This window comes from Podarcis erhardii (assembly GCF_964252035.2).
Source record: "Podarcis erhardii genome assembly, chromosome: 12".
Classification (NCBI taxonomy): Eukaryota; Metazoa; Chordata; class Lepidosauria; order Squamata; family Lacertidae; genus Podarcis; species Podarcis erhardii.
The window spans coordinates 7,815,658-7,843,041 of NC_138513.1; the positions used below are offsets into that span (position 1 = coordinate 7,815,658).

Consider the following 27,384-nt stretch of genomic DNA (forward strand, 5'->3'; position numbering starts at 1 on the left):
AATGAATGAATTATTTATACCCCCCCCCAGCCAAAGCCGGGCTCAGAGCGGCTAACAACAGTAAAATAATACTGTTTTTAAGAGGTTTTTAAAATGTTTTTGTTTTTATCACTTATTTGCCATCCTGGGCTCCTCTAGGAAAGGTATTAATAAAAATAATGGCAGCCCATTTTTTCATCATGGCCTTATCAAATGATATTTTTAGAACTAGATGAGTTATTTTGCTGGTATGTTGGCTTATATGTTTCTTGGTTAAAATCTGATATGTTTTAACTGCTTTAACTGTGAGAGTTTATGAGTTTATATTTGTACATGGTTCTAAACCATTTTAAGAGGCAACTTTGCTTGAAGAGTGATCTAAAAGTCTTTTAAATAAACAAGCAAATATATAATCAAATGACATTTGGTCATCTCTGTTCTACTCAGACCAAACCTCCTAAATTAGACTTTGTAGGATATATCCAGGCGATCTGACATAGAGTTAGTGACAGATATGACCACTGATTTCAATGGGTTTCAGTGCACCTAGCTCTGCATAGGATCAAGTTAAAGGATTTTGGAGTTGGATTTGCAGTACACCAAGGTTTCAGCCTCCAGGGATATAGTTCTAACCACTTGGTTATCCTGTCTAAAATGAGAGAGAATGATAGCAAAGCTAAAAGTAAATTATCTACCTTTCCCATCATCCCAAATATTTCTGTATTGTCTTGAATCCCTTCATCCAAATATTTTATAGCCTTCTTAGCAGCATGAGCTTTGTCACTGGTAACATATATCCATCCTTTCAAAACTAGTCCCTGCAGAGGTGGAAAAAGCAAACACCTCCTCAGCAAAGTAATGAAACTCTTCAATTACAGCATTAGTATGCCAACAGAATGTCAATTTAATAGTTCCCATACAATTACTTTTTTCAGATACAAAAGTTAAACGCAATTAGAAACCAAATCTATAAGAAACTTTAGGACACTAGTATTTTCTGATAAAATATAACTAAGAACAAATAACATCCTTCTGCCAAGACAATTCACATTCTGCTGTTTCACCACCAACTGAGCAGGAAGAGTGTGATACACGTTTGGAAGACACTGATAATTAAGGTTGTAGGTTTTGTATTTAAAAGTTCTCCCTCTCCCAGAACTAAGATTTGAGAAGCTCTTGGAGCCAGAGACCACAAGACTCATTGGGACTTTGAATGATTACAGGAAGCGATCTATGAAGAACATAGTACTGTGAAGACCTCTACTGAAACAGAAGCAAAGCTTTCATTCCCCCACATTACCAACCCCTGTACTTGCTTCCCTTCCAGCATCCTCAGATCCAAAGGATACTTTCTAGAATTCTCCTGCATCCTGCTGTGATAGAATTATAGAATTGTATAGTTGGAAGGGACCCTGAGGGTCATCTAGTTCAATCCCTGCAATGCAGGAATCTCACCTTAAAACATCCACAACAGATGGCCATCCTACCTCTGCTTAAAAACCACCAATTAAGGAATGTCTGTTCCGATCGAATAATGGTTACCTCTGAATATGGTCTGCACTATGAGCCATACAAGGATCTCAGAGAACAGAGCCTGACAACCTACTGAGAAGTTAGTTGGCTGTATACATCATATCAAAATAGTCACATCACTTTTTAAAGTATTGAAATGTTTTTTATTTCTTTTACATTGCAGTCCTATGAATACCTATCCATAATTCAGTTCCATAGTTCAGTGGGGCTTACTTCCAGATAAGTGTGTACAGCACACTTTTTTGGGTTGTGGGGAGCTGCATGGATGTGCCAGAGCCAGTGGTGGAACAAGCCATTCAAACTCACATATAAATGTGGTGGGGAGGAAGGAGCACAGGAAATGACTCTCCTCATGCTGCTTCCTCATCACAACTGCACCCCCTAGCACAGCTGTTTGGTTGGCTGAGAGTTATGCAATTTATATCAGGAACACACACAGGAATAACTGTGGCAGACCAGGGGAGGATTTGGCAGAGACAACAGCTTGGGAATTTGGACTGGACTGGACTGGACTGAAGGCCTATGAGGGCCACAGGCAGGTTGTGGATTATCCACATGTGGTATAGAGGATTGCAAACTATAAACATTTGGCGATAAATTACTCTTATTTAACTTGTATAGGCAACAAAATCTCACTACAGTACACAGAAGCAAATGCACAACTATATACAAAGTGCCCCGTTGGATCAGATCAAGGGCTTCTCTGAAGTAGCATTCTGGGCTAGTCAAAAACTCTGGGAAGTCCATAAGCAACTGCATTCACTACCTGTATGTTCCCAGTCTTTATGAACTTTAATGTTTCATTTAGCTTTTACAGCCGGGTGATAACCATTGATAAATGGTAAACTCCAGGAATAACCCCTTTCAAAGCTAAGTAGAATAAGGGGTGCTTTCATTTAACAAACAAAACCAATTTTAATTTAATTTGCTTTTGTACCAAAGTGGAGAAATCCACTTTGTGAGATTTGGCTTCATCACTTTTAGTTCAATCATGAGCTGTCTAGTGAAACTAGGGTGATGATAGTTAAGATTTTTTAAGAATGAAGGGCCTGGTATTAAAACATGGAAGTACCAAGTTGTTATCCTCCTCTGCACACTTATCAGGGAGTGTGCACTTAACTCACTGGGAATTACTGCTGTGTATACGTTTATAAGATAATCAGTTTATCGACTGATTCACGTTGATGTGAAAGAACAGGTCTGATTTCATAATAAGCAATGAGAAGCACAGTGAAGATTAGGTAGTACACTGGCTCCAGTTCAGAAGGCTGATCACATATATTTCAGCTGACTTCCTCAACTGAACAGATGGTTGGCACTGTCAGCTTTGCCAGCACTGAACATCTGTCACAGTGGGAAGGGTGAAGGAGATGTCTAGAGTCACTCTCTGGCCTTCCTGAAACAGAAGTGCTGACAGTTTGGTGCTGTCAGAACTGACAATGTTTACCATCTGTTTGGTAGTCGGTACACATTCCAGGGTGACTATGCATACAACCTTGAGTTCTGGATGCAGATATCTCCCTGCTCCCAGCTCCTTTTTGTGTGCTTGAGTCCTTCTGATCCAGAAGGGCAATGCATGAGGAAGGCTGTCTTTGAACATGGATGACACTTGCAAGAAGGTTATAACTATGCTATTCTGGCTTACATTCTATGAAGTATTGAATAGGCCTGGCACATTTCAATGTTCAGTGAACAGCCTAATTTACTCCACTTTACCTCTCTTGCTCCATTAGACACTTTCAGCATTCTGTCAACATATTCCTTTGCTTTATCATTTTTATTCAGGAGCCACAGAAACATTCCAGCATAATACAATGCATTACTTCCGGCGGTCTTCCGCGCTTCCTTTAATTTGGTTTCCAGGTCCAAAAGGGCAGAAGTATCTGAAAGTAAACAGGACGGGTGGTGGTATATGCTACCCTTGTTATCCACTTGTCTGGTTTTCACGTATCACACAAGATAGGCCAACAAAGAAGCTCCTAGGGCTGATTCAAGGAAAACAATTTGGGGAGGCAAGTTACATCATGAAGTGTGCAAGGTATGAAACACTTAGAGAATTGCAGGTCTTTTTTCATGTTATGTTCTAAATGGGAAAACTGTTTAAGTCAAATTGCATTTGAAAGTGACGGAACTTCTAAAACTCTACGTCTTTGTTGTTATTCCCAAAGTGTAGTTAATTTTAAGTGTAACTAGCAAAACTGTACACTGAAATTTTCCAATTCTCTCCTGGACTGTGTCTTCTGCCAACCTTCCATACTCAAGATGGCAGGATCATACCCTCTTTTTGATTTATTTTTTACATTACCCCCGCCCTCAATTTTCATTTGATTGATTTTAATACTGTTACTGGAAACACTGAATCTCTCATTCCTGACAACTTGTGATGATTGGCACAAAATGTATTTAATAGCACAGAACTTACCAACGTTTTCACATCTTTTGTGTGCATAAATGAGACCCAGGAGGCAACACAAGGAAACATCTACATGGCGCTTCCGGGCATTCTCTAGTAGTACAATGCCTTCTTGAATTCGGCCTGCAAGGATGTAATACAATTGACTCATGGGAGTGCCAGATTTTTATGGTGGGTTATCAGAATGGTAAAACAATACCAGTGATATATGCAAGCATGGTGCGCTTTCTGTTTTCACTTCCACACAACAGTCTGGGGTGAGTTCCTAATGTGAAACTTAGTGTTTCCTAGCCTTTGATATGCTCAGGTTTTATCTTTTTTAAAACTTTCCAGTTCTCAAGTTACCTCAGTATGCAGAACTCAATGCGTTAAAAACAACAACTCATTTAGCTCAATTAGGCTTTTACATTGTATTTTGTTTCTAGAAAGATGTACTTTCAAAGTTTATTGATTTAAAGTATTTACCAAGAAGCAATGTTCCAAAACCCTTGAAAAACAACAGCACTGGATCATTAGCATGTTTTGCCAGTTCAATGTTTGTCACTTGAACAACATAGTTGAAGTATTTTTCTTGAGCATAGTATAGAATTTTAGCCTTGAGGGGGAGAGAAAGAGAAAATAATTGCTTGTTTATTATGCATTCCATAAAAATTATATACCAGTTTTGTAAAATTCCTCAAAGCAGTTTAGAAAAAGAATAAAACAATAACATTATTAGTAAATAATTAAGCTTTCAAAAAATTAAAACCAGCAATAAACTAAAAACACATCAGCATTCTAGATAACTGGGCAGGCTTGCCCAAACTAATGTTTAGTATGTGCCGAAGAGTACAGTGTAGGCACCTTCCCAGTATCAATAGGCAGGGTACAGCCACACTAAAATAATGATTTATTACAGATGCGGAATGGGTATTATGTGGCACCTGTAACAGTGCTAGTTCCCCGGACTGTAGTGGTGAGAAGGCAAATATAAGGTGATCTCACAGCTAACAGGTCTCAGGTTATTAAGGGCTTTGTATACTAATACAAAGTGGAAGACAGGAGTGCCTGGCGTGCTCTGGTCCATGGGGCCACGAAGAGTCGGACACGACTAAACGATAACAATACTAATAGTCCTGACGCTGTAGCAAATTGACAACCAGTGCAGATCTCCAAGCACAAATGTTATATACTGGGAAGGTCTCACTCCTTTCAGCAATCGCACTGCAGCATTCTGCACTAACTGCAGCTTCATGTGCATTATTATTATTATTATTATTATTATTATTTGAATTTATATACCACCCTATACCCAGGTTCTCATGGCTGGTTTCTGCTTGAATCCAAGGTTCTGGCTATGGGAGGAGCAAGACCTTTCTGTCGCAGGATCAGAATGTATATATGTGCCAATAAACGGTGTATCATAAAGACACCGCAATCTCCGCTGCCCCACAGGCCAAAGAACCCAGACCCTTGGACCGCTGGAATCTCTCTCCGCTCAGGTGGGGAGGCTCAGCACAATGGCTACAGGGCAGCGCATGGCGTACGCAGTGCCCCCTCTCCGCTTTCTTTTCACAACAACCCTGTGAGGTAGGCAAGGCACAGCAAAGGAGGGGTCGGGGCGGGCGAAAATCCGCCTAAGCCATTTGGTGAGCCGCCTACAGGAAAGGCAGGAGTTTATTTTTATTTTTTTTTAAAGATATTTATTAAGATTTTATATAATAAAAACAACAGAAAGAAAGAATACATCATAAAAAAACAGAAACAAGAAACAAGAAAAATATAAAGAAAAGAAAATCCATTTTTTAACTTATTATCTATATAACCTTCTTTCTTGACTTCCTCACATCTCCCTTGTGTTCCCCTTTACACATTCAAGTTCCGCAGATTCTAACCCTCTTTCAAACCTCGTTTATAATTATATATTTCAACCTATTATGTCTCCAATTTTCCTTCTCTTCTCATTCTCAGATTTTAACTATTCTTAATAACTTAAACAATGAAAACACGAACCACACGCCTTCTGAATAGTTTCTATCCAAGAGCTCCGATTGCACTAAATAATGATCTCAGGGCCAGTTGTAAGAAATAGCAAGCAGTGAGTAGTAAGGAATGAGATAGGTTTTAGGTTATGCTATGCTTTTAATAGGTTGTGTTATATTCTGGATTATGTATGTTTTAATAGATTATGTCTGAATAGGATGAGAGTGTTGGAGATACGTGCAAATGTGTATGTGAATCCGGTCTTGGGTGTTTGATTTTTGTTGTTGTGTATACTGTGTATATACGGACAATGACAATAAATTTATCTAATCTAATCTAATCTAATCTAATCTAATTTTGTTTAAGTTTGACATAATATTACTCCGATCTTTTTCCCTTTTCTTTTTAAGAATTTTTGCATACTCCTTTTAACTAGGTCACTAATGCCATATTCTCTTTAAGTCCAACATCATTTTAACAAAACAAATTCCTTCCAGTAGCACCTTAAAGACCAACTAAGTCAGTTCTTGGTATGAGCTTTCGTGTGCATGCACACTTCTTCAGATACACACGAATGCACAGATACACACGAATGCATGCACACGAAAGCTCATACCAAGAACTGACTTAGTTGGTCTTTAAGGTGCTACTGGAAGGAATTTGTTTTGTTTTGACTATGGCAGACCAACACGGCTACCTATCTGTAACTGGAATCATTTTAACATTCAGATATTGAAAGGCAGGAGTTTAAACCTCCCGCGAATTAATAACGGGGGCCTGGCACCAGCCGCAGCCAAGCCGTGAGGCGGGTTCTCTCCCTTTTGGGATGGGAAAGGGAGTACCAGGGCCTGAGGGTCTTCGTCAGCCATGGCCGCCGACACCAACCGCCTGGGCAACGTTCGAAACGCCAACCGCCACAACGGCACGCGCCGCCTTCCCCTCTCAAGACGAGCACCCAGAGCAGCCAACCACCGCCCGGCGTGCGTGGTTACCTGCGGCCACGCCCCTTCCCGCTCCCCGTTGCTAAGCTCCCGATGCTCCTCGTCACCTTTCTCGAGGCGCGAAGCCCCCGCCTCCCTGTGGTTACTACTGGTAGCCTGTCCGCGCGGGCCGTCACGTGGAGCGGGACGGCCTCAGCCTATAGAGCGCGAGCGCGTCGGCTGTGGTCAGCTGCGTCCCTCCGCCAACCTCCTGCCCTCCGTGCGCATGCTCAGTCGGCGCTGCAGCGTTGGAAGTTGGCGGCGGCGGCGGCTGAGGGAGGATGAGGATGGCGTCGCCGGTGTCGCCGCCGAGCTCCTGAGGTGGCCCTCATGGGGCTGGGCTCCAGCTCCGAAGTCCCCGACGGGGGCTCCGAGGGATATCACGTGCACGGGGTAAGGGCGAGCTCCCCGGGCGCGGAGGAAGGAAGACGCAGCCCGGCTTATGTTCGTGACGGGGCGTCCGCCTTCCTCCTCCCAGTTGTGGTCATTCAGTATTACTGCCTTAGCCCATGGTGCTCGCGGGAGAGCCAGTGGTTAAGAGCGGTAGACTAGTACGGTGGTACCTCGGGTTACATAGGCTTCAGGTTACAGACTCCCAGGGGCGCCGACTTATAAAAAATATTGGGGGGGGCGGGGGCCCATACCGACTTATAAAAAATATTGGGGTGGCGGGGGCCCATACCGACTTATAAAAAATATTGGGGGGGGGCGGGGGTCCATACCGACTTATAAAAAATATTGGGGGGGCGGGGGCCCATACCGACTTATAAAAAATATTGGGGGGGCGGGGGCCCATACCGACTTATAAAAAATATTGGGGGGGCGGGGGCCCATACCGACTTATAAAAAATATTGGGGGGGCGGGGGTCCATACCGACTTATAAAAAATATTGGGGGGGCGGGGGCCCATACCGACTTATAAAAAATATTGGGGGGGCGGGGGTCCATACCGACTTATAAAAAATATTGGGGGGGCGGGGGCCCATACCGACTTATAAAAAATATTGGGGGGGGGGCGGGGGCCCATACCGACTTATAAAAAATATTGGGGGGGGCGGGGGTCCATACCGACTTATAAAAAATATTGGGGGGGCGGGGGCCCATACCGACTTATAAAAAATATTGGGGGGGCGGGGGCCCATACCGACTTATAAAAAATATTGGGGGGGCGGGGGTCCATACCGACTTATAAAAAATATTGGGGGGGCGGGGGCCCATACCGACTTATAAAAAATATTGGGGGGGCGGGGGCCCATACCGACTTATAAAAAATATTGGGGGGGGCGGGGGCCCATACCGACTTATAAAAAATATTGGGGGGGCGGGGGCCCATACCAACTTATAAAAAATATTGGGGGGGCCCAAGACCTCCAAACCGCTGCTGCTGGGGGAACGAAAGGGGCGAGCCCCGGGCTGCCCCGACCTTAAGTGAACCTGTGAGGGCCCGCCCTTTGCGGCAGCCAATTGGCTGCCGCCGTGGGAGGTGAATATTAATGAGCTAGGGGGGATCCCCGAGATTGTTGATGGGTCGAGAGCCCACAACCCCACCCCCTCTCTAGATCGGGAGTGGCTTTGTTTTAACTCATTACTGAATGTATTTTAAAAGGTAACTATCGTCAAACAAGGAAAATAAAAAATACCAACATAATTTTGTGATTTTACAAAGCATAATATAACTAATAATTTTCTTAAATTATTGGGGGGGCAGAGCCCCCCCAAACGAATTTTTGAGGGGGCTCGGGCCCCCTCAGACCCATGGAGTCGGCGCCTATGCAGACTCCGCTAACCCAGAAATAGTGCTTCAGGTTAAGAACTTTGCTTCAGGATGAGAACGGAAATCGTGCTACGGTGGCAGCAGGAGGCCCCATTAGCTAAAGTGGTGCTTCAGGTTAAGAACAGTTTCAGGTTAAGAACGGACCTCCGGAACGAATTAAGTACTTAACTCGAGGTACCCCTGTAATCTGGGGAACCGGGTTCGCTTCCCCGCTCCTCCACATGCAGCTGCTGGGTGACTGTGCGCCAGTCACACTTCTCTGAAGTCTCTCAGCCCCACTCACCTCACAGAGTGCTTGTTGTGGGGGAGGAAGGGAAAGGAGAATGCTTTAAGAATGCCTTGAGACTCCTTTGGGTAGTGATAAAATGGGATATCAAATCCAAACTCCTCCTCCTCTTCTCCGTTGGCGGTTTGTTACGGCCAGGTGGAACCTCCACGCGCAGAAGCAGTCTATCAGAGCATCAGTGTCATAAGCTGGATCCTGCTGGAAAAGACCCTCCGAGGCCCGTGGATTCCAGCATTCAACTCATAGCTGTCAATCTTCCCTTTTTTTTGCGGGAAATTCCTTTACTTCAGCACCGCTTCCCACTGCTATCCCAGATTGTATATCCTGGAGACTGTCCCTGGGACAGGTGAGGCTGCTGATCCCTTATTTTAGAGGCTGCTGATCCCTTATTTTCAAATCTGAAAGTTCACAGCTATGATTAGACTTCCCACAGTGGCCAACCAGATGCCCACAAGCGCAGGGCAGGTGGGCAGCACCCCTCTCCCACTTTCTTTCTTTCTTCCTTCTTTCCTTTTCCTTTTCCTTTTCCTTTGTGTGCTTACTAAGGTGGAGGCTTCATTGTAGCCATTGTGGTTGGTAGCCATTGACAGATGAATCCTCTTGAGCGCTCCCCTCCACCCAATACCCTTGTAAAGTCATCAGCCATAGCTGTCTCTTGTAGTGGTGAAATTGTTTACTGATTTCCATTATTTATAGGCTGGCCTATAACATAAAAAAGGTCTCTGGCTCATGGGATAAAAGCAATGCAATAACTGCACTAAAAGTACAATAAGTGCAACATTAAAGCGTTCCCCAATTAAGATAGCCGTGCATTCCTTGAATTCCGTGTAAATTCCATACATGTTGTCTTGTGTAAAAGAAATGTGTTCTTTTATCTCCAGAAATTGACGGATGTATCTTGAGTTGTGAGAAGTGTTAGAAACTGAGATATGAAAGCTAGGAGCTAAGTGGCACCTTAAACCTAGGTTATGGGTGCAACAGCGGAATGTCGCTGCACTTTTTTTATAACTAGAATACAAAGCTGAAAATAAATGAGCTGCAGCTAAAATCTTATGTTCATTTTTCACATGGTCTAGTCCTCATCTGACTGCAAAAAACAAAGCCATGCTTCCGCTGCCTCCCCCCCACCAAATATTCTTAAGAGGGTCTCTTCTCCAGTCCTCAGAGAATGCCTGGAAGTGGGGAGGCAGAAAAAGGTCCTCCTTTCCTTCCACTCTGCAGTTTTAATCTAAAATCTTAGGCGCAGCACCCGTAGAGCTCAAAAACTGCTTGCGCTAATAAAATTCCTTGTCGCAAAATGTGCCTAGTTTTGAACACTGGTTGTGAGAGAGCAAAGTTAACTGTTAAATTTTCTCCACACTGTGCATGATTCATTTTCATCATAATGTCATCTTAATGCTGTGGTTTTGGGTTATGGTGGGCCTGAATCAAAGGGAGCTTTGGTCATATTCAAATAGACAGTTTTTCAGTTTAAATGAAAACCTCATCCATTTAAAAAGAAGTTATAAGATCCTTATTTGTGGAAGGAGGGGTTTACCAGTTCTCAGTGGTTATCAGCTGTAAAAGTGAAATGAAACTCCATGTTCACAAAGGCTGAGAACACACAGCAGGGGATGCTTTTGCTTGTAGATGTCAGAGACATTTGACTGGCCTAGAATGCTACATCAGAGGAACTATTATCAGGGCCCTGTCAAGGTGGTTCTCATCATTTAACAAAATAATACAATACAAATTTCATATGAAAACCAGCAGTGCAGTAGAATGAAAGGGCAGGGGGAATAAAAACAGAAATCAAGACATTGATTGGTTAAAAGCAGATGTAAAGAGATAAGGTTTTTCAGAGCCTGTTATAAGACAATGATTGAGAGAACCAAGTACACTTCCCATGGGTAGGAATTCCATAATGATGGAGCCACCACTGAGAAGGCCCTCACTCTGGTACCCACAGACCTGATAGATTTTATCACCAGGTCTTAAAGTGAGGTCTCTGTTGTGAATCTTAAGGGCAGGGCAGGCTCATATGGGTGCAGATGGCCCTTCCAGCTGCTTAGTGCTTAAAAAGTAACAGCTAGTGAATTTGAAGCACACTTTACCAACCTGTGCAGTTGGTAATTCATGTTAATGTATAGAAATTATTGTACTGGATTGGTCTCCCCTTCCACCTGCTCAGTACTCCTGCCCTGTGAATGTTCTAGAATGGTATGTGCTGTCTCTTCAGATATGTTCCTGTGGGAGAGTATGGTTAACAGGTCTAGCTTGGAATGAACTGTGGTGCACTCTGATTTGCCTGTTCTGTGCAGAAGTGATGAACTACGACTGCACAATGTTCTGCTGCATTCAATTTTATTTTTATTTTTCAGGGATAGCTGTGTAAATAAGTTCTCTCCCCAGGGCTGTGCATATGCTGTTCAAAGTCTTGTGGAATCTATTTTCTGTTGCAGAACATGGCACACTGAGAATAGAAGCTTTCAGTAATCCTTAAACCAGTTATTACATTTTTTTGTTTATGGAGGGAACCTTAAAAAAAATGGGGCTCAGACACATATGGGGGAATAGGAAAATGCTTCCACTGGTTAAGGGATGAAGTGCTATTTCCTTGTCCAGCACTCTCGCCCATAGTTATTTATTTTTGCCCTGTGACACTCCTTGGCACATAGCCTGACTATCCAGTTATGATGCTCTTTCCTCTTCTGTTTGTGTGCAAAAATCTTTGGTTCCTTTGGAAACCAAGAGCTCTGGAGAAAAATAAACTGTTAAAAATAACTTCATGCAGATGTACACTGCATAATTCTAACAGACTGTATATTCCCAAAGGAGCTAAGCCTTGCCCCTATGTTGTTTAAAAGTCTGTTGAAAACAGTGTTGCTTCAGTGGCCATTCTTAAAGTAAAATCTCTAAATGTGGGTGTTTATTGTGGGATTAGTGCTCCTCATGCATGCAAGTTTTCTTTTTTGCTTTGCAGTATCCACACATGGTTGGTATCAAACTGCACAAAATACACAGAGAAAATCTTTTGCTTTAAAAAAACCCTTTGTTGCCAACAATGCCATTTGGGATAGCTCTCCACTGCTCATTTGCAATATTAAGTCCCTGTTTGGAAGCACTGTATGTCTTGCCTTCCAGCTGCTTTTACTGTTTCAAAATGGTACATTCTGATGCTTCTCTTACCATTCACTATACCATAAAACAAAATTTGTAAGCCAGTTTGAATGAATGTTTAACATAGAAAAATGAGATATAAATACATATAATAGAATGGGTTGGGCCACATTAATTTCACATAGGCCTTATTAAAATCAATGTGATGGGTTGGTTGTGGCTTAAGTCCCATTAGTTTTAATGTGAATTAAGTGCAACTAACTAATGTGCAGCTGGATCCAGCCTCTGTAGTGCTTAGCTATGCTTGCAGTTTTTTCTGGTTCTTACACAGTCTTAGCAAATCACATTTGCACACGTTGCCATTCAGTAAACCTACCACAAACAGCTTCTGATTGTAGGTGCATAATCTCGAGAGCACAAGAACTACATTGTTTTATTGTTAAAGCTAAACACGTCTTTCTACTTGACAGTTGGTGTCTGGCTGGGAAATTACTTGAGATCCCTTGTGTAAGCCACACTGTGCTTCCTGTGGGTGCAATATATATTGGTATTTCCTGGTTGCCGTTGGAAATAGGTGGATTGTGCATTTCTTTGTAATGTCTGCCCAGCCCATCTGTGCAACAAAAGACTTATATAAATAAAATTGAATTGTGAGGTAGACCAGTCCGGTGCTCCCAACTTTGCCTGTAGAGCTTGAAAGCATATCAAGCATGGAGGCAGCAGCAGATTGGTATTTCGCAGTTGGTGTTTTGTACACAGCTTATACCTGGTCTCCTCTTTGAAGAGCTTAAAAGTTTCTCCCTGTGACTTGCACTGCACAGTACTCTCTCTCTGCTGTGTACTTTGTCTTCCACAGGTTTCCTCTTTGATTGTTGTGAAACTGCATCTCTTAGATGCATGTGTTATTTTGGGAAGTGATGTAACTGAGTGGTGGAGCACCAGTTTCAATTCCCAGCAGCTCCAGGTAGCACTGGGAGAGACTCCTGCCTGACACTCCGTGGAGCCACTGACCATCAGTGTAGACAATACTGAGCTAGATGGACGGCAAGTCTGCCTTTCAGAGTTCCTTTTGGCTTCTGTTTGGCTAGGGAGGAGAGGGGTTCTGAGCAATACATCTATCCTGTTTGTTAGGATGGTTGGCTGTGGTATTTTCTTTTTGCTCTAGGCCAGTATAACCTCTCCCAACTGCCAAAAGACAAGTCTCTTATTGTCAGCTCATAAGCATGCTTGGTATGAATACTTTTTGCATTACATAATTTAGAAAACGTGTGCTTCCACTGACATTTTTTTTCATTTGGTTCATCTATATGTAAAACTCTTCCATTTTTCAGGTTCAGGAAAACTCCCCTGCTCAGCAAGCTGGATTGGAGCCGTTCTTTGATTTCATCCTCACAATAGGACACACCAGACTGGTAAGTAGCTAATCAAAAGCCACTGGGTTTTTTTTAAATGCTGAGCTCTGGCAGGTAAGTATGTTGCTGGTGTGCTATAAATAAGTGCATCCCAAAGCATGACCTGAAGGTACATGAAGCTGCCACTTTTCTGAAGCTAAGTAGATCTGCTCAGTGCTTGGATGACAGATTTCTGCCCCCCCCCCCATGATAGCATATATGTTGCCTTGAACTCTGTGGTGGAAGAAAGTTGATGCATACGTGGAACTAATGAATTACCGTAATAAATGAAAACTAGAAGTCAGCAAGTAGAACTACCGGATAGGCACAGACCACTTGGGAGATATGGGCTGTGGTTCTGCCCAGCTGCTCATGTTTCCCTTCTGAAAAACATAGAAGGACCGTTCACTGTTGTAGGTTCATCTGCTTGGAAGTTTAGTCATAAGGGAGGCTGCCCCTATGCAGGGCTTGGTTGGTCATAGTACCTGTGACTCAGAATGGCAGAGCGTGAACTTGCAAGCAGGTCCTTCCCACTGATGGCCATGGAAGCATCTGAAATGGCTGGCTGTGAGTGCCCTGTATGAACAAAGGTTTCAGGTTTTTTACTAACTTGTTATTCTGAGTTTGCATGAGCTTAAGGGTGGTTCTGTACTTAGGTATCTTAAAATATATATATATATATTTTCGAGTAGCAGAATTCCATCCTTTACATATGTCTGTTTGTCTTGGAAGTTCTGATCGTGGATGTAACGGACAGGCCATATTGGGGTCTGGAAAGGAGATTTCTCCCGATATCAGATATGCCCCAACTTCTCCTCTAGTAAATGGCTGGGTACACTTGCTCAAGTTGGGATCTGTTTGTGCTGCAAACATCTCTTTTTCATCAGAGCTGGTGGGTGTGTTGTGCTTTGGAGGGAAGGGAAGGGAAGGAGGGTGTTGACCTGTTATCACGTCACAAAACTAGTTTTCAGCACTTGTTCAAATATCACCCAGTAAATAATTAACATGTTTGAAGCTTCTTGGCCCACATATATTATGGCTACCAAATATACTTCGTTTCATTGGATAAAGGCATGGCAAATGGTGGTGTTTATTTTTTTGCACATTTCTTTTATGACCTAATCATGCTTGATTAGAAGCAACTCCTGTTTATTTCAGAGGGATTTGCTTTGAAATAAGTGCCTCTATTGTTAAATGTCCTAAACACTGCATGACTAAAAGCTCACAAATGGGGCATAAAGGCCACAGCCCTCCTCCTGTTGTGATACCCAGAACCTGGTATTCAGAAGTACTGGTAAATTGCCTTAGCTATATGGGACCTCTGTTTTCAGTTGGGGCTGTTCTTTTAAAAATAAACTTAACAGAATTTATTGCCTCAAGAAGTGCTGAATTTATTTTTATTGCTGTTCTCCTCCAGTGCATTCTCTTGGAAAAGCAGACAGGAGATATGTTTAATGAATTAATAAAATAAATTCATCTTACGTTAGTGGCCATAGCACATCTTGTGGCTGTCAGTTCCATAAGGTATTAGGAAATATCCACTTTATGGAAGGCAAGTTGATACTTCAACCTCAATTTCTGCAGCTGCTGGCCTGCCCCTCCACATAGCCTCTGTGAATCTTTAAACTGGTTTCAGCCCTGTTTAGGGAAGTTTTGAATGTTTGATGTTTTATAGTGATTTTGCTATTCTGCTGGGAGCCACCCAGTGTGGCTGGGGAAACTTATTGTTGTTGTTTAGTCGTTTAGTTGTGTCCGACTCTTCGTGACCCCATGGACCAGAGCATGCCAGGCACTCCTGTCTTCCACTGCCTCCTGCAGTTTGGTCAAAATTAATCAATGATAACCATTAATAATAATTAACAATAATTAATTAAAAAATCATTAAATCATTAAAAACAAATTATAAATATATTTTTTTGTTGTTGTTGGCGGCGGCCTAGCAGTCTGTTGGCTACTGTCCAGAAACAAATCTCTTATATTTCCTTTCCTTCCTTTCTTTTTTTTTTTTTTTTTTTTTTTGAGAACAAAGAAGGGGACATCTTAAAAGATTTGCTGAAAGCCAATGTTGAGAAGGCTGTGAAACTGGAGGTGTACAACATTAAAACGATGAAAGTGCGTGAAGTGGAGGTGGTCCCCAGCAACATGTGGGGAGGGCAGGGACTCCTGGGAGCCAGCGTGAGGTTCTGTAGCTTCCAAAGAGCCAATGAGCATGTGTGGCATGTGCTGGTAAGTAGGAAAAGATGGTTGTGCGTTTTTACTATACTTCCTTACTCTGTCACTTTGAATTTAGGGTTTGCTTGTTTTATCCCAAGAAAGAATCCTTCAGCAAAGAGTTTTGTGGCACCTTAAAGACTAACCGGTTTTATTGCAAAATATAGTGTTAGCCTTTAAGGCGCCACAAGACCCTTTGCTGTTTTTGCTGCAACAAACTAACATGGGAACCCCTCTGGTGAGCGGATTTTGAGATGGTCAGCTCGGGGCTTATTTTCTTCGTCCCCCTCCCCTTTCATGATGATATTTTTTGAATAAAGGCATCGTTTGTCAAACTTCCTCTCCTGCAGGGAAACATTTCCACATTGGCTTGACTGCACATTGCAGAGCGTTCTAGGGTGCACCAGATGGTGCCCATTTTCCCCTTCCCCACGAAAAAGTGTTTTCCTAGCATGCACTCACCTCTGCCGTGCTGGGTGTGTCTGGTAACAGTGGACAATTTTCCTGGAATTGGTCTGCTATTATCTCTTATTGAGGATGAGCTTGCAAGGGTTTCTGGGAACATTGTTTGCAAACAACTAGATATAGGCTTTTTGCTGCTTGATTTGTTGACTAGGCGTAGGTAACATAACTGATCAATGTCTTTCTAGGATGTGGAACCGGCTTCCCCAGCAGCGCTGGCTGGCCTGAAGCCGCACACTGATTATATTGTTGGATCGGATCAGATACTGCAGGAGGTAAAGTGAGTCATCAGTTGCACCATTGGCTGAATGGGGGTGGGGCTAGACAGTTTTCAGTGATTGCTGCTGCAATCTCATAGCCACTTACCTGGGAGAAAGCCCCATTTAATTCAGTTTCAGAGTAGATATGCCTATAATTGCACTATGATCATTGCAGCAAGTATTCCCCAGACTTAATCTATTCTACACATGCAGTCTCCTTCCCAGTCTTTGCTTTGGGACTAGATATAAATTTCTCTGTGCAAATTGTGTAGCTGTCTTTAACTATTCAACCAATCTTGTTCTCAAGGGCTGGGAAAGCTGAATGCAGAAATAAAGAGAAGAAAAGTTGGGATCCCTCTCTACAGATATTTCAGTTAAACCCAGGGTGGAGAATTGGCCCAACTCCACATGCCGTTTTGAAAGATGGTTGGGGCTGGGAGGGCAGCAAGGGAAAAGAGGAGCCAAATCGAAAAAGCACTGAATTCAAGTTGAGGTTGCAAAGGAAGAGTTCAGAGTTTGTTACCAATCCTCTCATTTGAGTATGGTCTTGTCTGTCTTGCATTTGACGTCAGGTGACATCATGACTTGGCTGAAATGACCTGGGACACTGAATTGGGCCCTTGGGCTGGGGAAGTTCTGCCCTGCTGACCTAAAGGTGTTTAGCACAGAGGATTGATGGCAGTAGTGGTGAGCTTTAAAACCAACAGTCCTATAAGGAGTTACATCCACTCCTGCCCAATCCCATTTCATGGGTGATCTTCTTACTTTCCCCAAGCACCTGCTTCCCCCTCCTGCATTTGCACTTGCAGTGTCACACCATCCTGCCCTACACAGCAGTAATGGTGGAACCTGTGGCCCTCTAGATGTTGAACTCCAACTACCATCAATCCTAACCTGCATGGTCAGTGTTTTCTGCATGGTCAGTTTTCTGCATGGTCAGTGTTCAGGGATAAGAATTGTAGTCCAGCAACAAATGAAGGGCCACAGATTCACCATTCTGGCTTTAACTGCTTCGTATCTTGTCCTCTGTTCTGCCCTGTCCATAGCACATGGAAGTTTGGCAGATTAATGCAATGACCTGTTTCCTGCTGCTTTGTACTTTGGCAGCTACCTATAGGACACCTTGTGAGAGGGATGTCCAAAGAACATGCTGCTAATTCTAGTCAGTCATTTTTTTGTCCTACACAGCAACAGGGCGCCTGGAAATCATGTAATGGCAGGCAGGGAGATGTTCTAGAGTGCAGCTGTTGGGTTGATGACAAGTCTTCTTTTTCTCTCAGTCCGAAGATTTTTTCTCATTGATTGAAACCCATGAGGGGAAGCCGTTGAAACTGATGGTCTATAACACAGAAGCCGATTCCTGCCGAGAGGTTTTTGTAACCCCCAATGGAGCCTGGGGTGGAGAAGGAAGGTATGGATTTGTGAGTGACAGGATAGTCTGTAAATGAGGTCAAGGTTTACTTATCACAGTATGCTTTCCTGTACATTGCTGTGAAGATGTTTAGCCCCATGGGATCCACAGTGTGGGAGAATTATGCACCCTAGAAAGCTATTACAGTTCCTGTGTTTCATGTTATCACTGTTGAGCACTTGCCTTGGCACCAGCACAATGCAGAAGCAGCAGTTCTCACTGAAGGTTTACCTTCTTTGCATTTTAATGCAATGTAAAAGACAGATGAGGGTCCAAGGTGTGTGTTGATGTGTCAGGGATGGAGCAGAGGAAGGGTAGCAGACAGCCTAGAAACAAAATCTGAGGTGGTGGTGGTGCTTCAATAAGAGGTGGGGTGGCAGTTCAGAAATAGACCAGTGATAAAGGCGTGCAACCAAGGGGCCATATTTTCTCTACTGGTCTTGGCAACCGCACCGAGCCCCTGATCCTAGCTGCCATATTTCCTTATGGTCCCTTGCATGTGGTTCAGGTGTGAGCTAATTCACATTAATTGATACTGAGCCTCAAGCAGTGTGGAGGGACCTTTTGTGAAATACAGGTGTGTATGAACTAGGTGGGGGAGCTGCCCCTAATAGTCCCCGACCCACCCCAGTCCCTGCTTCTCAGCTAAGAGCCAAGAGGAAGTGTGCATGTGCTGGATTTTGGAGTTTCTACCCCCTTGCCAACCTTTATTTTCCTAAACAAAATAAAAAAATTCCTTCCAGTAGCACCTTAAAGACCAACTGAGTTAGTTCTAGGTATGAGCTTTCGTGTGCATGCACACTTCTTCAGATACACACATGTGTGCATGCACACGAAAGCTCATACCTAGAACTAACTCAGTTGGTCTTTAAGGTGCTACTGGAAGGAATTTTTTTATTTTGTTTTGACCATGGCAGACCAACACGGCTACCTATCTGTAACTTTATTTTCCTGAAAGTTTAGGGCAGACTGTCTCCTTTTCCTATCCTGTTGCCATTCAGGCTTCAGTAAGTAGGGGACTCGATTCATGAATATGTATTTTAGTCCTCTGTGAATGACCAAGGGGCAGCCTGACCCTTTATAAATAATTCCAGTTTACTCAGCTTTCATTTCCTAGGTTACTGCAGTACACGAGCTGAGGGAAGTTTGTCATCCCACAAGGGAGTTGGGGAAATCTGGTAGTAATTTTAACACTTGATTCCAGTTTCCCAAGGTAAACAGCACCTTTATTGGTTACGTGCCACTTATTCTATTGGTTAGACAGAGCCATCTGTCAATCAGAACACACTGGGTCAAGAGTCTTTAAAACTGGAATGTTGCCAGCATTCCGTTGCTCCTCTGACCACCCACAATGCTATGCTACTTGGGAAGTCCTTTTTGTAAGCTGTTGCATTAGGGTAAAGAGACTTGAAATGTTTCTTTTGTGCAGCATCCTGCCTTTTCCCTTTTGACACCCTAAAACCTTAACAAAAAAATCCTCCTGAAAGTGGCTGCTGAAGTCTGGTGTGACTGCTTACCAGACACAGTGCCTCCCCACAATGCCTAGGTCTCTTTGGTGCCAGGGTATTTATTTGTGCTGAGGGAAAAGTGGAGGAAAGCAAGCTGCTCTGCTTCCTGGGGGCGAGTGTGGACTGGAAGCTTCATAACTAATATACATCACTTATAGCCTTAAGACTTGTCTCTGCCCCAAAGTTAGAGGGGACCAAGGAGGGGCTGCACACTCCAGTTTAGAGAGATAGACTTCTACTTGTGATCTGAGTCAAATGGGCTTCTGTCAGTTACTCTGAAAACAAAATTTTCAAGGGTGTAAGCTTCTTTCTTTTTCTTTCATTTACCTTCTTGTGCAGTTTAGGGTGCGGCATTGGATATGGCTATTTGCACAGAATTCCAACACAGCCTTCTATACCAAAGAAAAAGGCAGAAGCTGGTCCTCCTTCTCCTTTGCCCTTGGGAGACACACCTCCTGAACCACCAACCAATGGCTATACAGAGGTAGGCATTTCACAGCGAAAGATGACTGCAGTGTTTGTGGGTGCTGCTATTTTTAATATGCAAAGGGCAGGGCGCAGCTGCTGTAATACTCCCAGGAATTATGGGCAGCTCACATACCGTCTCTTCACCTACTCACTTTTTTTTTTAAATGATATTTATTAAGTTTTCCAACATAAGAAAAGTTACAAAAATAGGAAAAAAGAAAACAAAAGAATACACAAAATACAAAATAGAAATAGCAAAGAAAAATCAGAAAAAATTAAAACTAAATCCCTCTTTCTATTATCTTACCACTCATTTGCTTATTTTCTTGACTTCCTCGCACCTCCCTTTTTGTATTCTATTTAATAATTGGTTCAGCAAATCCATACCCTCTTAGTTTATCCTTAATTTCTTATCTTCACATATTATAAACTTCAATTTTTCGTCTAAAATCAATCCATTTTTACATATTCCTTTGCCTTATTGCTAAAACCTCTTCATTTCATTTCAACATCATTAACATTCAATAATTTTATAGTGTTTCTGTAAATAGTCTTTAAATTTCTTCCAATCTTCTTCCACCGACTCCTCTCCCTGGTCTCAGATTCTGCCAGTCATTTCCGCCAATTCCACCTACTCACTTTTGTTCCTTCCTCCAGAGGGCCATGACGTGTCCCACTTACCTGCCTGGAAGCTAGGTTACATTCTTCTTGAGCATCTGTGGACACCATTGTGTAGGGTTTTCTGGACTGATTGGCTTGCATTGCACTTCTGAGTCAGAGGGGAAAGCAGCCTTTCCCCCTTAGAAACTCTGCCCAGGTTGAGGTTATAATAGATGCCTCTGGCTCTCTAATGAGGTCATGTCATCTGCCCACTTTGTAGTTGCTTTGCTTAGTGATAATGAATGTGTTCCTTGTTCTGAAGCATGCAACTCTTTCTGTTTTATAAATTATTTCAGGCTCCTCTGTTAGCACCAAACTCCCAAAGCGAAGAACCTGCAAGCTTAGAGTACAGCACAGATCAAAGTGTAAATATGTATTCAGTAGAAAATTCTCTTCAGCCTCCTCCTCCTGTGCAGAGAGTCATGGATCCAGGTAATCTGTTCACCTGTTGACCTTTAGAGCATAAAAGTTGGGTGACTGGTTTTTATATGCAGGTTCATATGTGCAGAAATTCTGTAATGAAGGAGAGCTGTGTTGACTATGACTTTGCAGACTGTAGTCTGCTCATGCGGAGAGGAACAATCTAGGTAACTGATGGGAATACTAACTCAACTGTGGTGCTGTCCAATTCCTGCAGAGACAGGATCCTTCAGAATCTCACCTACCACCCCATGAGTCATAAGCCTACAAACAGAGATGGGTGTGGGGGGTTAGGAATACCTTTGCCAAGGCACTTGTCAAAGTAAGAATGACTTCATGCCGTAATTCCAGAAGAGTCAGGTAACACCTTCCACTGATTTCAGCATATTTGTATCAGGCTGTTCATGGCTAACAGAGGAGTAAGCAGAAGTCTCTTTATGGCATTCTAAGTTACAAGTCATTTTGGTGGTAGCTAGGAACAGGAAAGAAATTTCACCTTTAAACAATTTATTTCTCTTGTAAATTATTGGCTGTACTTTTCTCTCTTCCCCATTGCTTTCCAGGTTTTATAGATATGTCTGGAGCTTCTTTTCCTGAATTAATTGACTTAGTGAAAACAGTCAAGGTGCCTTCCTCTGCTTCTTTCAACACTGTTGCAGCAACTGATAGCTTGGTATCTAACAACGGAATTGATTCACACTTTGGTAAGCAAGCACTTTGGTAATTCAAACACAAACATCATTCACTGTAAATGTTTGTGTTTAAATTAAACACAAAAGATTGCAGCATTTACTACAGTCATACCTCTGGTTGCGAACATAATCCATGCGGGAGGCACATTCGCAACCCGCAGCATTCTCAGCCTGAAGAGCTGCATCTGCGCATGTGCGTGACGCGATTCAGCACTTCTGCGCATGATGTCATTTTGTGCTTCTGTGCATGTGCCGAAACCCGGAAGTAACCAGTTCCGGTACTTCCGGGTTCTATGCGGTCTGCAACCTGAAAAGGCGCAACCCACAGCATTTGCAACCCAAGGTATGACTGTACATGGGTCTTAGTAAAACTTGTCAATTTTTTGTCTGCTTTTTGCTCAGATATGAAAGTTTGAAGTGTTTATAATGAGAAAGTAAAGTTAAGTAAGAAGTATGCAAATCCACAACCAACATATTGATTGTGTGATCAGCTTTAATACCTCCTTACTAAATTCTGGTTACTGACAACAATTTTTTAGAAAAATAAACAAAGAATCTTCTGGCATCATAAAGACTAAGGATAATATGAAATATTAGTATATTCAGGGTAGCTCTGTTGAAATCAGTGCTAGAATTAGAGAAGAAGAAAAAAGAGTGCCTCTGAGCCTGGGGATTTGTTTTCAGTGCCAGGATCTAACTGAGCTGAGTATTATTTCATGCAAAAGTGCACTTCTGGTTCCTTTCTTCATTCCAGCAGACTAATTTAGCTGAGAAAATTGTTGTTATAGTTAAAAACCTTGCTCATCTACTGCAAGTCACAGATCAATCTACCGGAATCTGATCTGCTGTTCTATTTTAAATAAGCTAGTTAAAATCTGATGTGTTTGTTGGGTAAGCATGGAAGATGCAATTGCTGATAATTTAGCAGAGTTAATTCTAGAGAGTATATGGTAGCTTGGTTACTGATTTCATGTTGCTTTCTTTAGTCACCTGCAGGGGCTTCATGTTTTGAGAATTACAGGCATTGTTTTTTCTGTAATTAGATTTTGACTTCTTCTTTTCAGACCAGGCCTCTATTCCAGTTTCAGAAGATTCAGTATCTTATGCAGAGGGCTCAATTCCTCAGCCAGAGGTGGATGCAGCGCCTTCAGTTTCTGTTTTGCCATCCCTTCCTGTGGATATCTCTGTAAATGCAACATCTAAAGCTGATGGTGGTGCTCAAGAAACACTTCTGCTTTTAGATGGGACTGAGAGCCCGCAAATGACCAAAGCTTTACAACCTGACAGTGAAGATGAAAAGGCCAAGGAATTGACAGAAGAAACTGCACAGATCTAGTGCTAAGTGACAGCACTTGCTATCAGCTGTAAGGACATTGGTACCAGACAATAAGGCTTTTGATACCCAGTGACATCCATTGTGTTGCTATATTACAGTAATACTGCAAGAATTCAAGCTGTTTCCAGCGGTCTTGAGCCAGCCTTTCATCGTCTGATAGGTTTCAACATCTGCAACTACTGCTCAGCAATAACACTGATAATTTGACTTGGAATAAGTTCTTTAAAAATGCTGTTTTGTGTGAAGAGTTTGCTGTCTGCCCAAAAGCTAATAGCAAGACTTTTAGGTTTGTTTGTTCTTTTAAAAAATGCAGCTAGCAAGCACAGAGTGGCTTGATTTTAGCAGAACCTTTTAGCCCTCTTTCTAGGTTTCAATTTTAATTGTGACAGCTGTTCACCTTGATTTTATATGTCAAAATATTTAATGTTTAAAATTCCCAAATGACGCTTTACAATTTGAGTCTCTCTGGGCACCCATGTAGAAGAGGCTAATGTGTTTTTAACTTCCAAGGCTGCAATCCAGGTTACAGTGCTTCCTTGCAGAAGAGCTGCTACAGTACTCTTAACTCCATCCCTGGCACATGCAGGTGGGATGGCATAGCCCCCACAATCCTCCTCCTCTAGTCAATGCCACATTTAAGTTATCTGGGAGACAGGGAGGTGCATGCAGACCTCTTGATTATACACATGCCAAAGAGGTAGGAAATGAACCCAAACAGCTACTTCATTCTCCTGTTGGATACCTTACTTGTTAGAAATCTCTCTTGAAAGAATAGTTTCAAGGTGAACGTAAGCATCTTATAGTTTTATACTTGAGGTTAGATGTGGCTGAAATATTTCTTCTGAGCCTCTGCAAATTAAAGGTGACGATTCTAAACATACATGCATGGTAAAATAATTGAATTTTAATTTTTCTTTTCAAATGAAGTGTGTTCCAATGACAGGTATGTGTTGACTTGAGCAAATAAGCTAATATCATGTAGGATTGTACCCGATGGTGAGACTGTTGCTTTTTAGGGAGGCTGATTCCTCTGCTGAGGTCTGAACACAGTTTTATTCAATATGAATAACAGATGTTCTATATCACACTGTGTTGAATGGTATGTTTCAAAATGGTTTTTGATTCTCTGCTTCTGTTTATTGAAGAGTAAAAATAAACCATTTTTGGAAAATACTTGTTAAAAGTACTCCCTGCAGAAGTTAAGTTGCCGTTTTGGTCCTGCTTATTATTCACTAGCTCCCAGAATAATGTGCAATCCAAACTCTCGATCTGCCACAATAGGTGTCTTGATGTAGCTCAGCCAGAGCAAGTCCCCCACCCACTGTAACCTAAGTTGGTGCAAAGTCATCGCCCCCAAGGGAAATGACCAGGGCAAGGAGACACATCTATTCCAAACCCTTTTCAGGTCAGTCTCGTGACCTAGGGCCCAAACTCCCACCCACACTCATCAGCCAGCAGTAGCACCTTCCAAAGTGTTCTATTAAGAGTTTGGATAGGAATAACAACTCCTTAGAGCCAGGATTATCTTGTACACCTTATATTTCATGGTTTCAGAACTTTGAGAACTAGGCATATATATATATATATATATATATATATATATATATATATATATATATATAATAAATATGCACGCTCACCTCTTGACTGGCAGGCAGTCAAAATTTTGAGCAGGTAGGTATACCTGGTGGGCAAGGGTACACCCTTTGCCAGTCCAATTTGTGCTTAAGCAAGTAACCGACTAGTCAAAAATAAGCAATAGAAGAGGAAGAGGAAAAAACAACTTGTAGCACACTACTCTGTGCCAGCAAATCCCTGGGGCCAAGTCCTAAGAGGCCCTAATGGTTGCTGTATAAGGGTAGCACACAGATGGAGAACGAGAAGAAACCCTGGTATGGGCTTAGGAGAAGGAGATAGGAAAATTAGGGGAGGGGAGGTTGATCCTCAAATCTATGTATCCAATAACCTTCCCCCACCAACTGTCACTTGGGAGGTGTTGGGTCCAAAAAACAGTTGAGGTAGCTGTAATCCTGGTGAAATGGGATGTGATGCCCAAAAGAGCCACCCACCCGGGGGCCCTGGCACACCCCCTTGAAAGTTTGACTTCCTGCCAGTGGAGAACTGGGCACTGACAACCCGCACAGGATCCTCTTCCTCCACTACTGAAGAACCAGGAAAAAATTAAATTGAGCTTAGTATTTGTCAACACAGACTAGCAGCAGCTCTCCTGAGATTGTTGGGTCTTTCCCAATCTATGTAGAGATGCCAGAGATTGGACCTGGGACCTTCTGCCTGCATAGCTAGCGCTCAAACACACAACCCAAAAAAGCAGCACAGAGACCAACTTTGTAGCCTGACTTGAGGACTAAGCAGAAATACTCTTAACAGACATACATATCTGACACTGCGGTGCAGTTGATAGGGCAAGTGTGCAAAAGGTCCAGTTCTGTGCGCTAATTTTGGTTTCAGGAACTTTGAAGAGCTTTCTGGCAATACCTGGCCAAGGAATTTATGATCACATATTTAAAACAAAAATGACCAAAGCTGCTTAGGAATGTTAGCTAAAGTTTTTTATTATTATTTCTATACAATTGTTCAATACATGTTCATCCTTTTGGCATTACAGGCCCTCTGTCAACCTTTCCTGAAACTACATTGCTGGGATTGTAGAAAATAAAAAGTTTAGAATCTTGGCTGATTTTTTAAAAACACACACAAAAGGGAGAGGAAGAGGGGAGAGTTAAAGTTAACTTTCAATGAAGACATGGAGAGCACAAAAATTAAAATTATGTTGATAAGAACAAAGCCCCTCTCCAATATAAATCAATTCAGGACAAATTTACAGTTGTTTAACCAATGAATTTACCAACTTCACTAAAGTGTGCAGTGTAGCACAGATGTGGCAAACTAGATTGCTGTACACACAAATGGGATTTACAAATGGAAAATGATGTCAAGATGGGAAAGGCGCATGCAAGCTTAATTTCTAACCAGATCTTGTTTAGAGCAGTGCTTCGTGTCATCTGGAGCACAAGCGACAATGGTTTAGGGACAACCCAAAGCTCATCTTTTTGTAACATGGCAGTTGCTTTGACAATCTGATGTGTATAAAAGCAAGTGGGGTACTCAACCACCCCAAGACAAAAACTAAGAGGAAAATATCCAAAAGGTGCTGTAATGTTGCATTTTGTCTTTCTACCACAATTGGCATGGGAAGGACACATAATCCTCGAAACACCCATAAAAGGCAGTCAAATGACTCTTAAGTATCAGACTCTGGATATTTTCCACTTGGTTGGTGCAACATTCATTTGTGGATAATTACCAGATGACATGGGAAGTATTAACAGCATGCCACCGGCCTGCATGTTGCTCAATTTTAAACAGCTCCCATGCTGCAAAAAAAGTGCTGGCATTAGGGCTTACCAGTTGTCTTTCAACAGTGAGGCAAAACCAAGATGTTTTGCAGGCTATAGCTTACATCTAGCTGCCACCATTAAGGAAGAGAGGAGTGCTCATCTAGCAGGCAGGGACCTAACTTTACTATACTGCCTCTTTTAAAAAGGCACTTGTGCTTCTGTTTCAAATAAAAACCACTTTACAATATTTTGTTATCGGGATGTTTGTTTTCCAGTTGAACTTTGAATTCAAACTCAGCTTTTCTTGCCCGGAAGATCGAAGTGTTCCCCTGCTCCCACTTACAGTAAGTTAGATTCTACAAGAGTATGAGAATATGAAAAAGCTGTAAAATGTATTTTTTCTTTTTAAGAAATGGTTGAAAAGAAAAGCTAAGCTGTATACAGCTTGCAACATCAACAAAAACATCCAAAAAATGCATATAAAAACCATAGGAGGAAAATCTGCAACTCCTTTTCCCCCCATCGTGACTATTACTACAAGTTTTTAGAATGCGCCACGATGTTAAAACACAGAGCACAATTGCTTGGAATTGTGATCAATGAGCCACCTTAGGGGGGAAAAACGGAACTACAGAAGTTACATTTTTAAAACTCTAGTTAAAGGGCTTGAAATATTCCATTATGATGCACTGCACCATTGTATTGACCCTATTATCACACAATCTACTGATTTTTGCTCCGATCACAGCTGAAAGACAATCAACAAGCCTCAAGGGAGTTAACCCTTTTGGCTTACGTTACAGAGACTGTTTTACTCAACTGTACAATAGCGTTGTCTTCTCTAGGAAATCTGTCTCGAGAAGTGGCCAAAATTGACTCTTCATGAAAAAGTATGCACTGTTTACATGGAATGTATTAACAAAGTACAGCACATGCAGTTTTTTACACGGTGAACGAGTTTAGCAACAGGGCTGAGAAACCTTTTTCACAACAAGCTTGAGCGGATGACGGTATGATAAAACTTTGGAAATGAAAACCGAAATAAGAACCCCCCCACAGACAGCTGCACTGGATCACCTGGTCGCTGTACACCTCACAAAACAGGAACCACGCAAGGGCTTCTCATGCCACTCCCACTTGTACCTTGGTAAGGACAGGCTTTAGTTTTAGGTCATAGAGA

The 27,384-nt window shown here is 42.3% G+C and overlaps 2 protein-coding genes across 4 annotated transcripts in view; one reads left to right on the forward strand and one right to left on the reverse strand.

Annotated features, from left to right (window-relative positions):
* Positions 1-6,854, reverse strand: part of TTC21A (tetratricopeptide repeat domain 21A) — a 31,714-nt gene extending 24,860 nt beyond the window's left edge. For all 3 annotated transcript variants that reach the window (XM_081834192.1, XM_081834190.1, XM_081834191.1), the window contains exons 1-5: positions 6,730-6,854; positions 4,391-4,520; positions 3,935-4,048; positions 3,229-3,395; positions 675-797 (exon numbers count right to left, since the gene is read on the reverse strand). In XM_081834192.1, coding sequence (XP_081690318.1) covers positions 675-797; positions 3,229-3,395; positions 3,935-4,048; positions 4,391-4,520; positions 6,730-6,756 — 561 coding nt within the window. In that variant the 5' untranslated portion in view covers positions 6,757-6,854. The remainder of the gene's footprint in view (positions 1-674; positions 798-3,228; positions 3,396-3,934; positions 4,049-4,390; positions 4,521-6,729) is intronic.
* A 236-nt stretch (positions 6,855-7,090) lies between these two features.
* Positions 7,091-24,018, forward strand: GORASP1 (golgi reassembly stacking protein 1). The gene is made up of 9 exons (XM_081834486.1): positions 7,091-7,260; positions 13,358-13,438; positions 15,440-15,643; positions 16,279-16,365; positions 17,631-17,761; positions 19,609-19,753; positions 20,694-20,829; positions 21,381-21,521; positions 22,574-24,018. Exons 1-9 carry the CDS (start codon positions 7,198-7,200, stop codon positions 22,843-22,845), a joined length of 1,260 nt encoding a protein of 419 aa, XP_081690612.1. The 5' UTR covers positions 7,091-7,197; the 3' UTR covers positions 22,846-24,018.
* The last annotated feature ends 3,366 nt before the right edge of the window (positions 24,019-27,384 follow it).